The sequence below is a fragment of the Astatotilapia calliptera genome, chromosome 22 (assembly GCF_900246225.1).
Source record: "Astatotilapia calliptera chromosome 22, fAstCal1.2, whole genome shotgun sequence".
NCBI classification, from domain to species: Eukaryota; Metazoa; Chordata; class Actinopteri; order Cichliformes; family Cichlidae; genus Astatotilapia; species Astatotilapia calliptera.
In genome coordinates, this window is record NC_039322.1 from 24483001 (window position 1) to 24497783 (window position 14783).

A 14783-nucleotide genomic window follows, 5' to 3' on the forward strand; every position below is an offset into this window, starting at 1 on the left:
GTCTCGCTGCCGTTACCGTCACTCCCAAAACTCTCCCCTCTTCCTAAACAACCAAATCCCACGTGTTGACTTTTTTTTTTAAATTGGTCGACATGGTACATTTTTTTGTTTCCGTATTCCACTCTCCATGTTCCAGATCCTCCATTTGGAGAGTTGTCCATTTCTGTGAGTTCATCATAGGTCTGACAGATTAAAGACCTCACAGGAAAAGGTTGTTAACTCCACTTCATGGAAATGCATAGGTGTGTCGATTTTATCTTATATAACCGTGCTTATTAGAATTTTAGTTTAAAAATAAAGAAATAAAAAATAAACAGGAAACATGCTAGCTGACTAGTCTAAAATTAAGAAACACTCAGATAAATTAAATCTGAGAACTGTTTAATCTCAAAAACGCTAAACCAAAGCATTTATTTATCACATTCTTCAATAATGAATCATGATGCTGTGCAGTACCTCACATGATCCATTGTCAACATTACAGGTTATATTCCAAATAGTCAACAACAAAGAAATATACTGAAAATAAACCAATATAATACGAAAACATGTTACTACACAAGATGTGGGCATATTATTAAATAAGCCAAATTAATAACCGAAAAACGAATAAACTGTGGCTGAAAGGTGTGGTGCTAGGGCGACCGTGGTTCAGGGAGTTGGGATGCTCATTACAGATGCCTCTCCTGGATTACGGTGACATAATTAAATGAATGCCTCTGCTCAGTCTCTTCATCTGTTGGAGTCTGTCTATCAAGGGGCATTAAGATTTATAACTGGCTCTAATCACCACTGTACTTTATATTCTCTGGCTGGTCCTCACTGGCCTTACGAATGATGGTTCATTGGTATCACTTTATCTATAAATCCATTTCTGGCTTACTGCCCTATTATTTATCAGAGCACATGTCACCTCGTTCCCAAGTTATCACAGTCACAAGACTGTCAGAAAACTTGACCTTGAGGTCGTGGTCATTGAGATTTGAACTTGTCCAAGAGGACACCAGACCATGCCATTTGATACCATACACCTACGGTATCAATTTGAAGCTCCTACGCCACTTGGTTCTGTGTCAGATTGGCGATCTACCCAGGGTTAACCCTTCCTTGCCCTGTGATAGCTGGTCCAGGAAAAGCAGAAGACAACTGATGGATGGATGGGTGGAGGGATGGAAACCACTTCAGTCTCAGGTTATCATATTCACAAACATGGTGACCTTGCCGGCCAGCCGGCTGCCCTGCAGGATGATGAAAATACCCCATCCTGTCTCACTGGTACAACATGAGCATGTAATTCAGTCACTGTCAATGTTGGCCAGGAAAAGCATTATGTTGAGATGGGTGGGGGCTGAGCCTCCCTCCATTTCTCTATGGAGGTCGCTCATCATTGAAGTTATGACTCTGATCAGGCTGGGACACTATATTGATGGGAGCTCCCGAATTTTTGTGGACAAATGGAAGAAACCACTGGAAGCACTGGGAGTAACCTGTAAACTGAATCCTAGTGGACAACAATTATGGACATAATGTTGTAATATTCTAGTGCTGTGTAGTGTTATTATTTTGGATGTGAACCAGTCTTGTATTTGTTGGGGGGGGAGTTAAATAAAAGTTGAAAAAAAAAAAAGAAACGAAGTGCAGTCAGATATAAAAAGACTGAATGTGATAATGATCTGCAGGAAGTTGCGTATAGGATCAGAACTTGTAAACATAACAAGTTGATTCTCCACCTGCCAAAGCTGAGACATATCCAAGTCTCAGGGTGTCCACAGCACTGGGTATGAGATGGTTTTCATGACTACATGTGGACTGTTCTCACTCTGATAAGCTTCAACAGCACCACTAAGTTAATTATTTAAAATCTGAGACTTCATTTCATGGAAATTTAGACAACCCATTAACACAGAAGACAGACAAAATATTATCAATACTGGTATAAAACAGTCCAACACACACAAAGTGCTCATTAAACAGATCACCATTTACTGAACTAAATGTAAAACAGTGACAGAATCTGCTTGAAAACAGCTGCTAACTTTAAAAAAGAAACGTGTTTTCCTTCATTCTTTGTCTTTTTGACCTTCTTCCACCTTCCATGGCATTTATTACACGGTTTAGCGGTGGAAATATTCGAATTCTGGTTCTCTTTCGACTTTTGACCGGGAGCTGCAAGCTTATGCTGCCATCTTCCTTACGTCCCCCTAGTGGTCTCCCGTTTTCCTTCATTCTGATGTTCCTTTTTGTTCTTCATCTTTCACATCTTTCTCTTCACATATATCTTTTTCCTGGAAAATAAATGACCAAAAAGCAGTCAGAACAGAGTTAAAGGAACCAAATGAAAAACTCTTCTTCTTCCTCCTAACCTTCATCACCTCGTCCTTCTTCTCCCTCCTCTTCACCTCTGCCTCCACCAGGCTGTAGAAATCACTTTCAGCTTTGACAATCAGTTGCTTGGGGTCCTCCTCTCCCTCCTCACGGCCCGCCTCCTCTTCTCTGCTCTGCTCCGAGCGACTCCTCTCCTTTAGACGCACCTCCCTCTGCCGTGCCTCCAGGATCTTCTCGCGTTTAGACTCCCGCTCAAACATCTGCAGAAGTGTTGAGAAACACAGCTGCTCATCATGCAGTCAGAAGACCTCAGCTCAGTTTGTCATTGTGTCTCCTTACAGCAGCCAGCAGACTCTTTTCATTCTTCTGCAGGTTCGACAGCCCAGAGCAGATCTCCAGCAGCGTAGCCTCACCCAGCTGAGAGCCACAGGCCACCAAGCGCCCGTTGTCCTGAACACTGAGGCTGTACAGAGAGTTGTCACACACCTGGAGCCCAAAACACACATTAACATCAGAAACAGCAAGAAACGGCAACATCAGCCAGCTGTAGGACACGTCGGAGCACCTTCAGACTCAGCGTGGGGTCGCTCTGTTTGAACAGGATGTCCCACACATCCAGCACGCCATCCATCTTCACTGTGAAGAAGACAGAGGGTCTGACTGGACTCCAGCAGGCATCTGTCAGGTACGACATCTGATACCTGTGTATCAAAGAGACAAAGAGAAAGATATAGCTGAGTCTGAGCAGGATGACCATCTGGAAGGAAGACCTGGAGGTCATAAGAAAAGATCAAAGAGCAACAATGCATCAATGTTGCATTAATGCTTTGTTGCATATTATTTTGTGAAACTTTATGGCATCATTGTGACAGCCAAGTGACGAAACATTTCTCCCACTGAAAACTCTACGTCCAGATGAACAGAATCAACTTTTGGGGAAGTTTGTTTTGAATTATTATCAGAGGTTTGCAATCACTGATTCCTACTTGGTACACATGATGGATGACTCTTTGATGTCCTCAGACCAAATGCGAGCAGTCCAGTCCCCGACAGTGAGGAAGTTTTTGGGGAAGAAAGGGTTTCTCTGCAGGGCGTAGATGGGTCCGTGGTGGCTGTCGTATGTACAGACAATCTTCTCAGCTGGGGTCTTCGCCTTCCTGTTACAGGAGATGACCAGGCCCTGCTCCGTCCCCACCATGAACTTAGTTGGCTGCAGAGACATCAATGACAGAGACTGAAACACCTAAAGCTGGTGAAGTCATGATCCTGGGAGGCTCACTTTAGGACAAAACATTGTGAGACAACAATGAGCCTCATGCTATACACTGTCTTAAAGAAGCAGCTCTCGCAACTCCACAGACAACTCTTTATTGCTCTGGGCAACTATTTGGGCATTATTGAAATGAACTTTTATTTAAATGGTCACCAGGACATAAATCCTGCATGTTTGAAGTCACCAGGCAAATATGGTTTTAAAAATTCTGAAAAGTTTGCCTACTATTCTTCTTCCAGCTGCACCCTTTAGGGGTCTCCACGGCAGGTCACCTGCCTCCATCTCCTCCTATCCCAGCGTCCTTGTCTGTCACACCAACCCTGTGCATGTTCTCAATCACTACATCCATGAACCTCCTCTGAGGTCTTTCTATTTTCCTCCTGCCTGGCAGCTCCATCTTCTTCATCCTTTGTCCAGATTTTTCACTCTCCCTCCTCTGCACATGTTCAAACCAGCCTATCTGACGCTGAGCTGTCCATCACAGTTCCTCTTTCAGGAGCTTATCATCTACTTTCTCAAAGTAATTATTTAAAGAGGTTTTAGTATCGGGAGTTATACTTCCACCACCATGTTTCCTGCAGCAGAAATGCCACGTAGATTTCCTGGAGTGTCTCTGTGCCATAATGTATCCAACACTATACAGCAGGTTGGTTAAAATCAAATGTTGTGAATTAGCTCCATAGAAATAAAGCTGAATTGAACTGAGCTAATAAAAGTATGACAGCACAGTGCTACAAAACATTTTCCTACAGTAGCAGATTCTACTAAAGATTTCTTAACTGAGCAATTAAAAAGAATGATTTGGAATATCTCTGAGTCTGAGTTGAAGAAAAATTAAACCACGTTGGCCCACAATCTTCAAGGAAAGCGCCTTAAGGCAACAGTTGTTGTGATTCGGCTCTATATAATTGAAACTGAATTGCAAGTTTATCTATATTGGCAGTTCATGACTGAACAAAGAAAATCCTGAAAGAAACCCATCTACTGCAGACCTGTAGATTTGGTCTGTAGTAGATTAGGTACCAATCCTCACATGTATAGTTTCCAAACAAACACAGACAGCAGATGAACATAACACACCACACTGAAGCTCCACACAGCATCATGTAGGCTATCAAAGTTGTGGTTTGTTCTACAGAGTGATGCTGCTGAACCCAAGCTGTTTCTACTGCCTGTTCTTCTGTACTCTGGGATTTTGTCCAGAATAAGAAAGTGAAACTGACTATACAAAAGGAGTGAGTGTTCAGGTAAACTTGATCCACCTCACTGCTGTAAACTGTCTGCTGTACAGCCATTCTGGCTTCAGCTGTTTTTACTCATGACTTTAGTCTGCTTCGAAGTTCAACTTTGAATTGGTAACTATCTACAGAGTGAACACATCCCACTGTCCAACCCTGAATGGATGCAACTATCTATGTATCAGAACATTTTCTATAATCAGCGAACAGATCTTCCTCTTTGTTTAAATGATAATAGGATTCCTCACATCATTTTAAATGTTATCATGGTGCAGGAAGTGGAGTGATCTGGACTGGATGTAACTAGGATCACCCTACACATAGCTCCATCACTGAAACCAAACTACCAGAATGAAGATATCCAGTGTGAAAGGCAGCAGGCAGCAGTGGGGATACTCACAAGTCCACTGTTGGAGCTTACCAAACAGAACCAAATGCATTCAGTAAGAATGATGAAGTTTAGCCACATTAGTAGAGAACTGTTAAATACTTAAAACGGAAACAGCTCTCACCATGGTGGGCTCAAACTCCAGAGATGTAGCCCCTAAAGCTTGGTCCAGGTTCCCCTCCCGGCTTGGGTCCAGGACTAGACACTCTGTGGGCTCAGCTAGCTTGCGGACATCCCACCACAAAACCTGACAGACAGACAGATAAAGGGTTATTTTAAAGGGTTTCAAAGGGTTTGCCAAACCATCTATCAGTCTACCTGTCCATCGGTGGAGGCAGAGAAGGCATCGGTTCCAGTCTTGGACTGCAGCCATATGATCTTGTACACTGGGTCTCTGTGGCTGTGCTCCAAAGAAGAAAACTCCACTGGCTGATTCCCTTTCCGGGTATCCCAGAACGCTAAACAAAACACACGTGTAGGTAAATAAACCTGGTAACAGAGAGAAGCTCACCTCTCTGACTATGTGTAGACCTGAACCCACCAATCTGTCCGTTATAGCTTCCCCCCACCAGAGTGTGGGAGTCTTTGGGGTTGTAGTCCAGACAGACAAGTGGAGACGTTGGCTTCAGCATCATCTCTGGTCTGTTCGGGTTTTCTGGAACAGAAAACATTGTGCAGTGAACATATTGATCCTGATGTGGTGTTAAGTCAATCTGTGGCCTCTCTGACCCACCAATGTCCCAGATGTAGGAGTCTAGGCTTATGTCTTTGGATGATTTCTGGAACTCAAGGCATGAGTAGGCGACCGCCAGCTTCCTGCCCCCATCAGGTTGCCAGGACAGGCTGGTGACAGTACGTTTGATCTCATTAGGATCTCTGAGGACACAGAAAGTACAACAATTACCAACCGGACTGCTGATTGGCCAAGGATCAGACAAGATGTATGTGGGTTATAGGCCTAGCATGACATGCTGTGATTTTGACCCAGTGCATGTTTTTGATCTCTCTCCTGCTTTGTGTGCAGTTGTCTGTCCTCTGCATTTAGGCTGAGACAGCAGAGCTCATCATCATCATCGTTTATTTATATAGCACTTTAAAAACACCCAAGGCTGAACAATAGAAACATAATAGATACCATAAGAATAATAAATACGATAAAATAATAAACATAGCGAAAACAATAAAATATAAGTAAATACAAGTCAGTCAACCACTGAGTCAAAAGCCAGTGAATAAAAATGCATTTTCAATCTGGATTTAAAAACCAGCACTGATGTCGATTGTCTAATGTGAAGAGGAAGATTATTCCAAAGCTTAGCAGCCACGACAGAGAACGCTCGGTCTCCTCACAGTTTCAGCCGTGATTTGGGGACTGAGAGCAACAGCTGCTCAGTGGGGACATAGGGCTTCAGCAAATCAGACATATATGCAGGTGCCAGACCATTTAAAGATTTAAAAACCAATAAAAGAACTTTAAAATGAATCCTAAATTCAATTGGAAGCCAGTGCAGGGAGGCCAGAACCAGAGTAATGTGCTCAAATTTCCTTTTACCAGATAAAAACCGTGCCGCAGCATTCTGTACTAGTTGCAGATGTGTCAGAGTGCCCAGTCCAGCCCCTATTAAAAGGGAGTTGCAATAATCCAAGTGTGAGGTTATAAAAGCGTGGATAACAGTCTCCAAGTCACGCCTTGAAAGAAAAGGTTTAACCTTCGACAGACGCCTGAGTTGATAGAATGACGATTTTACCACCCCATTCACGTGACCATCAAAGGTAAGTGAAGAGTCGATTTTTAACCCAAGATTGGTAATTGAGCTTTTCAGGTGAGGGGTCAGAGCAGCAAGGTCAACATCAGGGATATCAGAGGAACGATTCGGGCCAAACAGAATTGCTTTCGTTTTACGTTCATTAAAATTTAAAAAGTTTTGAGCCATCCATAACTTAACATCACGAAGGCAATCAAGCAGGAGTCTAATTGGGGAGCTATCAGAATGACTGAAAGGAAAATAAAGCTGGCAATCATCAGCATATAGATGAAATGAAACTTTGTGTTTACGAAAGCTCCAGTGTTAGCGTCCCTTTGCAGTGTGGTGGCTGTATATGTTTTGATGATTTACTCATGCTCTGTGGAGAGGAGTGTATTTCCTTTCACATTTTTGACATTTGTTTAGCAATTATCTTCTAGGTTTTGTCTTTTTTCTCTTTTAGTTAAGATTCATTTAGTTTTCAGCTACTTCCCCAGATACCCCGGACACTGCAAGATGGCACATCAGGAGGGATATTATGTACCTTATGTCAACCCAGTGATTTATAACTGAGGACATAATAAGAGAAGTAGCAAAGTTAATGACAGTCATAATTTTTATGAAAATCATAATTATGACATCTGATCACTCAGGAATAATCAATTATGATATGCCCAAAAATCTGATCATGAAAATATGGCGATGGAAAAGGCTGATGAATAGGATGTTTGAGATAGAAATTAAAGTTACGGAATAATATTTCATAATGGTGGGCTGTTGTCATTTTAAACAAAAAGGTTTAGCTTTTGACAAAACAGGGCCACCTATTTAGACAACAGTTTATTGGGGGGCTGTGTGTGTGTGTGTGTGTGTGTGTGTGTGTGTTATATCACGATAAAAAGGGCATTTTTGGAACAATAGAGAGCTCTGAGGAAGGGGGGAGCTGGAGGCTGCATGCACCGCTGAAAGCATTGTTTTATTTGTGTTTGGAAAATCAGAATCAAAGTCAGACTTACACACGCTCCACCACAACACGAGGTGATTGTATCGGATCAAGGACCCCCCAAGAGAGTCAGGTGTGTCTTCACACATCAGCCAGTGTGGGCAAAGATTAAATTCTCTCTGACTCACGGTGCCAACCCCGAGCTGGGGCTCTTCCCTGCTCCACCAATAAAGCCATTTAAAATAGAGGTGGCCCAACCCTTTACCAATGACTTTGATTATGATTTTCCTTTTTTGAATTAAACAAACACAAATAAATCAGAATCAGTGAGACTTTATTTATCCCCAAGGGGCAATTAACATACAACAGAGCAGCATGACGTTGAAAATAAGGACACACACACACACACACACACACACACACACACACACACACACACACACACACACACACACACACACACACACACACACACACACACCTGAACAGGTGGCCCACCATTATGAATTATTATTCCATCATTTTAATTTCTATTTCAAACATCCTATACACCAGCCTATTCCATCACCATATTTTCACGAGTTTTGGGCATGTGATTATTGATTGTTACTGAGTTATGAAATATTATAATTTTATGATTTTCATAAAAAAATATGACTGTCATTCATTTTTATTACTTCTCTTATTGGAATCAGTCACTAGAGTGAAAATGTAACCCTTGTGTCAGCCATACCTGAAGATATTGACGGTCTTGGCTGATGGTGGCTCCTGAATTTCCTCCACCACCTCCTCATCCTCGAAACACTCCTGATAGATGTCCACAGCATTGTTCTGTCTGATGCAGTGCTCCATGACCTGGACAACATCATACCATTAGAATGAGATCATAGAATGAGCCAGAAACACTCACTGATCGGTTTATTGGTTTGTCACTATCATCATACACAGACATTCAACTAATCAAATCCCAAATGTCACAGTCTGTTATGTACTCTTCTGCTGTGCAAGGCAAAATCCAGGGGTGAGGCTGTGGGTTCAAGGGACAGTTCTGGGGAAGACTGGCCAGCATGGCTGGTAGTCATTTTCTAATCATGCCCCACCTACTTCAGTAGCAAGCTGGGGCCAGGAGACGAGAGCTGCGAACCTCCTTGTACTGCAACAATTTGTGAAGGGGCTCCCGGCAGGAACAGCGGAGTGGGTCCACTGATATCGGTACGTGGGCCTCAAACTTTCTATAACACTGGCCAAAGACCAGTGGAAATTAAACAAAGGGGCAAAATATATACACTAAAGGCTGCGAAAGGCTTCTGCGTAAGGCACACCTTGATTTTGGGAACAGATTGGTGCATGATGTCTGTGCTGCGCTCAGTGGTGACATGAGGTCATCCAACACTGACCATTGGAAGGAGGAAACAACTGGGCCTTTACTGATTTTGCCGGTTCCTGTAATTTGCTCCATAGAAGAATTTTCACCAGAGAAGTCCCATGACGATACTCTACGCTCAGATTTTGACCAAGTGATAAAAATTAATGGTGCGTCCTGACAAAGCACTAACATTTTGTGATTATCAGGGATAGATTATACCAACTGAATTGTAAGGCTTGCACAGAGCAAGCACACTCCCAGTTGATGGTGCCAAAAAGCTGGTGGGAAATTATTTTCCCACTACTGTATAGTTCTGTGTAAATAATCATTCTGTATATACAATAATTTTTAATCCTACAACTGTTTATAACCTGCATAGTTCACATTTCTGTATAGCTGTATATCTCAGATTTCTGTAGAGTTTTTTTTATTTCATATTCTGTATAGTTTTTTTCATATTTATATCCTGTTCATATCCTGTACATAGCTTGTACTCACTACAGCCTGTACATACTTATAGTTATAGAATATTCATAACATACTTCATACCATGTACATTATAACATACCATAATAGATGCTGCTTCGTTTACGGGTGTCAGGCATATTTATGTGTTTTTGCGATGCACTCGCACAGTCCTCCTCACCGCTGTCTACTGTCTCACTCACTTACTGAGAGGACAGACGCACGCTCCACTTGACTGTCGCGTCTCTCACCCTCTCTGCAAAGCACTCTCTAAGCACAGCTCTTAGAGCTGATGCTTTTGCGCATGACACATTATCGAACGTTACGTTGTGTGTCATGGATACTGTTGACTCCAAGTCTCCCGACCACTATGTCGATCTAAGACAGCAAGACCGAGACAGCGAGACCAAGACAAGACCAAGACCACGTAAAAGTGGTCTCTAGACATCCAACTCTACTCATTACAAACCAATGACTGGTTACATGGGATATGAAAAAAAAACTTCCTGCCCGGAATATCTGCTGGTAAACCAGCCAGCCATTCTGAGAGCATCTTTGCACCTTACTATTAATGAAGGTTTCATTTGAGCACATTGGCATGGACCCCGTCAAACCATTTCAGTAGAGTTCATGTGGGTATTGCTTTGTACTAGTTCTGGTGGATTATGCAATGCAATATCCCAAAGCACTGACCATTTCTGCCAGAGTGTGGCGCAAGCGCTGTTTCAGACTCATCTCCTGAGACAGCATCCCGAAAGACATACAAGGGCACTTTGTCCATGTCTCGCACAATAAAAAAAAAAAAAAATCCTGTACGAATTAGTTTACGAAAAAGACTTATTTGAAAGCTTAATCACAAGGATGAAAGCAATTGGGATCCCAGGTTAGACCATCTGTTGTTCAGATTGTACAGACTGCCCCAGGGCTCCACAGGATTTTCTCCCTTTGAGTTGCTGTTTGACAGGAAGTCTCAGGAAGTGTTGGACCCAATTAAGGAAAACTGGGAAGAAGGTCCATGCCCAGGAAAAAATTAAATTCAATATGTTCTAGACCCAGGGACGGTTCTAGGGGTAGGGCCACAGAGGCACTGGCCCAAGCTGAAATGTGATTGGCCCCCTGAAGTGCCCCTTTCCTGTCACTAATCTGTCCTTTGGACAAAAACGACAATCACATTACAGGTGGATATAAATCCAAGTCCAAACACCAGTGGCGCTCATAAGCCAAATAGGAATTTCCAGCAATGTTTAGAAGGAGAAGAAAATTTGAACAATCCGGTGGGAAAAGTTTTTCAACCGACAACTGATTTGAGTGTATGTTGAGGAGTTTGTTGGTAAGCGCAGATCAGTCCGTGCATGATTTCTTTGCTCTGCCTAACAAAAAGTCTGTGCCTATGCGAATATATCGCCTATCATCAGTTACTGGACTGATGATAGTTGGAAAATTTTTACATATCGCCCAACCTGTGTAACTGAACAGGAAAAAGTTAAAGGCGGGACAACAAGTCTCATTGATTAAAAATTAAATTACATTATTAGGCACTATTACATTATTAGAATATAAAAATTGTTAAACAAAAATGAATAAACAACAATAAAGTGTTTTAAACACAACAATAACTTAATTTTATACAATTATTTAATTTGAGTTTTGCTTTAGAGTTTAAAGGTTTTTCATCGAAATGCATTTACCACTTGAGTAATAATTCCATCAAAAGGTTTCTACTTTTATCTGTTTGTTACAGTGGGCTACACAACATCCATAAACAACATGCATCCATTCAATATCGATCCAGCCAACCAACATGCATTAACCTAAACATCCATAAAGCCAGCAACTGGCCCGCTAACATTCATTTACCCAACCAACATGCATCAACCCAAACATCCATCCAACCAACGTGCATAATAGTAAGACTGCGGTAGACTGCTGTGATTCATTTGAAACTTACGCTGCCCAGCTGCAGAACACTGTTGATGAAGCTCTCGTCCTTTTCCACCTTCTTTCTTACACGGATCGTTTGTTCCATCTCAGCAGGATTGATGTCTTTGGGCCATCCCCCCTCCATGTGGTTTATTCCACAGCTTGTGGTCTCAAAGCGCTCTGTGTTCACCTGAAAACAACAAGTAACACCTGAGCTTCACACAGACAGGTAATTCACATGGTGTACTGTTGCCCAGTAGGTAAAGCAGGTCACTAATCAGAAGATTGGTTGTTCAATCCCAGGCTACTCCAGGCTGCATCTCTTGGGCAAGATACTTAACCCTGAATTGCTTTCTGATGTGTTCATTGCATGTGAACATCTTTAGATGTTAGATTAAAAAAAATAAAATAAAAGGTGCTTTTATGAATCTGTGAATGAGACATATTGCATATATAAGAACCAGTCCATTTACTGTGTATATAATTTCAACCCATCTGGCAATCCAGTTCAAGATGTGTGTATGTGATCAGTTACTGCAGACTCACACTCGTAACACTCATTTTAGTTATTCTCAAGAGTGGTTGGAGCACTCCAGCTGTTCCATAATAGCCCAATACTAACAAGATAACTCTAGACTATTCACATTTCTCTGTGTAAAGAAGGATAATCTGACAGTGTCCACAATTAATAAATAATTTCTAAAACTCATCAATAGCCTGAGATGTTTTCAGAAAAATAGAACATCTCCATTTTTACAACCTACAAAGAAACACTGCAGTAGAAAATGAGAGAAAACCATCAGCATTGTGCTCACAGTCTATGATGGGGCAGGAAATTAATTCTCCCAAGGGGCCACATAACAAACTGGGACTGGGAAGTTCTGGCAGATCACGGTAACATATTGTGGTCTTGTACCTCTATTCAAACTTTTTGGAATGAAGTAATAAGTGACTTCTTTAAAGTTTTGTTTCCTGCTGCTGCTCGTGCGCTGGTAAAAAAAAAACCCCCAAAACAACCCAAAGGCCCACCTCAGTGCATGCTTGTTGCTTATAGAAAACAACCCTACAGTTCGTCCTGGCTGTCTTACAAAGACAAACAACAAAAACAAAACAAAAAATTAAGCAACATTTTAACAAATAGCTCCAACCCCCCCTCAAATGCACTTGATAAAAGTGAAGAAAAACATATCTTCACTAATATTATAGTGATTTTTCTATGTCACTCCTCCAGTCCTACTCCTGTCAAAGTACCCTTGGGCAAGATTCTGAACCCTGAGTCGATGCATCGCTCGAGAGTGAGTGTGTAAGTGAATTGATCATGCCCTTTATTTAATGTGCATGAATAGCTATAAAGTAGTGCTTAGGCTTAGATGAACATGCTGCATGAATGCGTGACTGCGAGGCAGACACTTGTAGCAGGAAGCGCTCTGAATGTTCAAACTGAGTAGAAGGAATGCCAGTCCACTTAACATGGATAATAAAGTACTGGAGGAGTTCAAAGCTCTCACCTGCTGTACAGCACCAGTAGTCAAAAGCACAGCTCCCTCTGAAATCAACTTTTTATTATTAAACTATATGTATTAAACTTTAAGTGTTACGGCTTCGCTTGGAAATCAAACGCACACTTGAGACAGTAGGTAAAAATGAGCTAAAGCTGGTTTGCACGCGTGTGGCTGCAGGTCATGTGTCGCTGGGATGAGGCTCACCTGGTGCTCTGACGTCTCCCAACATGCCTGCACCGCCTGGTCCCGGGGGCTCTTCTGGATGAAGCTGAGGGTCAGGCTCGGGTCCGGGGGGAGATCCAGCAGCAGCTCAGCAGGCCGATCAGAAAACAGACACTGACGGCCGAACTCGCTGCGGAGCTTCGAGTAAACATGAACGATCTCCATACTGCCGCTAAAACACCGAGAACTCACCGAAGAGCCAGCTCCAATCGTCCGTTACAGTAACCTCAACTTGGGTCTGTAAACCGGAAACAAACTCGGTTCAGTTTGTTGTTTCCTAGCAACGCTGTGAAAAAGACAGCATCCTAGCAACAAGGACAGGGGTGGGAAATATACAGTATACAGAAGTGCAAATAATTCGTTACTGTACTTAAGTAGAATTTTAAAAATATCTGTAATTTAATTGAGTATTGAGGGTTTTTTTCTGAATACTTTTACTCCACATATTTTTAAGCAAATATCTGTACTTTCTGCTCCTTACGTTTTCAATAAAGCCTCTTTTGTTCTAACGCAGGGGTGTCCAACTCCAGGCCAGTGTCCTGTAGGTCAACACACCTGAATCAAATGATTAGTTCATTACAGGCCTCTGGAGAACTTCAAGACATGTTGAGGAGGCAATGTAGCCAGTAATTCAGCTGTGTTGGATCCAGGACACGTCTAAAACCTGCACGAAACCGGCCCTTGAGGCCTGGAGTTGGACGCACGATCTGATATCGTCGTGTTGGTGTTGTTCCCAGATCAAAATAGTAAATGTTGTTCCAAATGTTGATCAACATTGCAAGTGACCAATCAGAATGTTGCAACGTCATACTTTTGCGACTTCGGGAAAAACTACCGTAAAACAAAAAACGCTAAGCAGAATTGATATTGTCCTTGCAACATTGGAATTTCATAAATGCACGAATGGCTTGGCGTGCCAAAGAATAACGTCACAACAATGTGGTTGATCCTGGAACAACAGGATCAACCACATTGTTGTGACGATATCAGATCATCCGAGTTGCACACCCCTGGTCTAATGCATTTCGGAGGAGTTATTAATTCATGTCACTGTGAGCCTCCAAGCATCAAACGGATTTGAGCCTAAAAAGCAACGCATGAAAGCCAATCCTCTTTGTTTATTCATCACCGGGGGTGCTGCATAAAGAGAGGCGACTTCTGCCAAAGTCAGGGTTAGTCGTGGTTAGATGGCTTTGTAAAGTACAGGCAGACAGAGTAAAGCTAGTCAGTGATGGTATGTATGTATTTGCATATATTATAGAGGCCACTAGTGCTGACCAAGCTGCCATCTTTCTCTCTTCCCGTCTTTCAATGGCTGCTTCAATTTCAGCTTGAACCTCCAAACCGCAAGTAAGTAATCATTTTTTGTCATCTTTTCTTGCTGTCCCACTGGGCT

General features: G+C 42.2%; 1 protein-coding gene across 2 annotated transcripts; it reads right to left on the reverse strand.

Moving 5' to 3' along the window:
• Positions 1–1960: 1960 nt before the first annotated feature.
• Positions 1961–13947, reverse strand: dnai2b (dynein, axonemal, intermediate chain 2b). Of its 2 annotated transcripts, none has more exons than XM_026155713.1 (13): positions 13869–13947; positions 13370–13625; positions 11692–11853; positions 8646–8767; positions 5958–6100; positions 5766–5879; positions 5543–5682; positions 5349–5471; positions 3312–3535; positions 2891–3026; positions 2665–2811; positions 2373–2585; positions 1961–2285 (listed from the first exon to the last, which is right to left on the reverse strand). In XM_026155713.1, the coding sequence occupies exons 2-13, from the start codon at positions 13550–13552 to the stop codon at positions 2223–2225; spliced, it is 1770 nt and encodes a 589-aa protein (XP_026011498.1). In that variant the 5' UTR covers positions 13553–13625; positions 13869–13947; the 3' UTR covers positions 1961–2222. The 2 variants fall into 2 exon arrangements, with proteins under 2 accessions (XP_026011498.1, XP_026011497.1); XM_026155712.1 differs by having other exon boundaries at positions 2364–2585.
• Between the last annotated feature and the right edge of the window lie 836 nt (positions 13948–14783).

Coding starts and splice junctions, on each gene's coding strand:
- dnai2b (XM_026155712.1), bottom strand. CDS start 13,552: ATGGAGATCGTTCATGTTTACTCGAAGCTCCGCAGCGAGTTCGGCCGT. Junction 5,880..5,957: donor CTCCTACATCTGGGACATTG/GTGGGTCAGAGA, acceptor TTTCTGTTCCAG/AAAACCCGAACAGACCAGAG. Junction 5,472..5,542: donor CTGCCTCCACCGATGGACAG/GTAGACTGATAG, acceptor TCTGTCTGTCAG/GTTTTGTGGTGGGATGTCCG.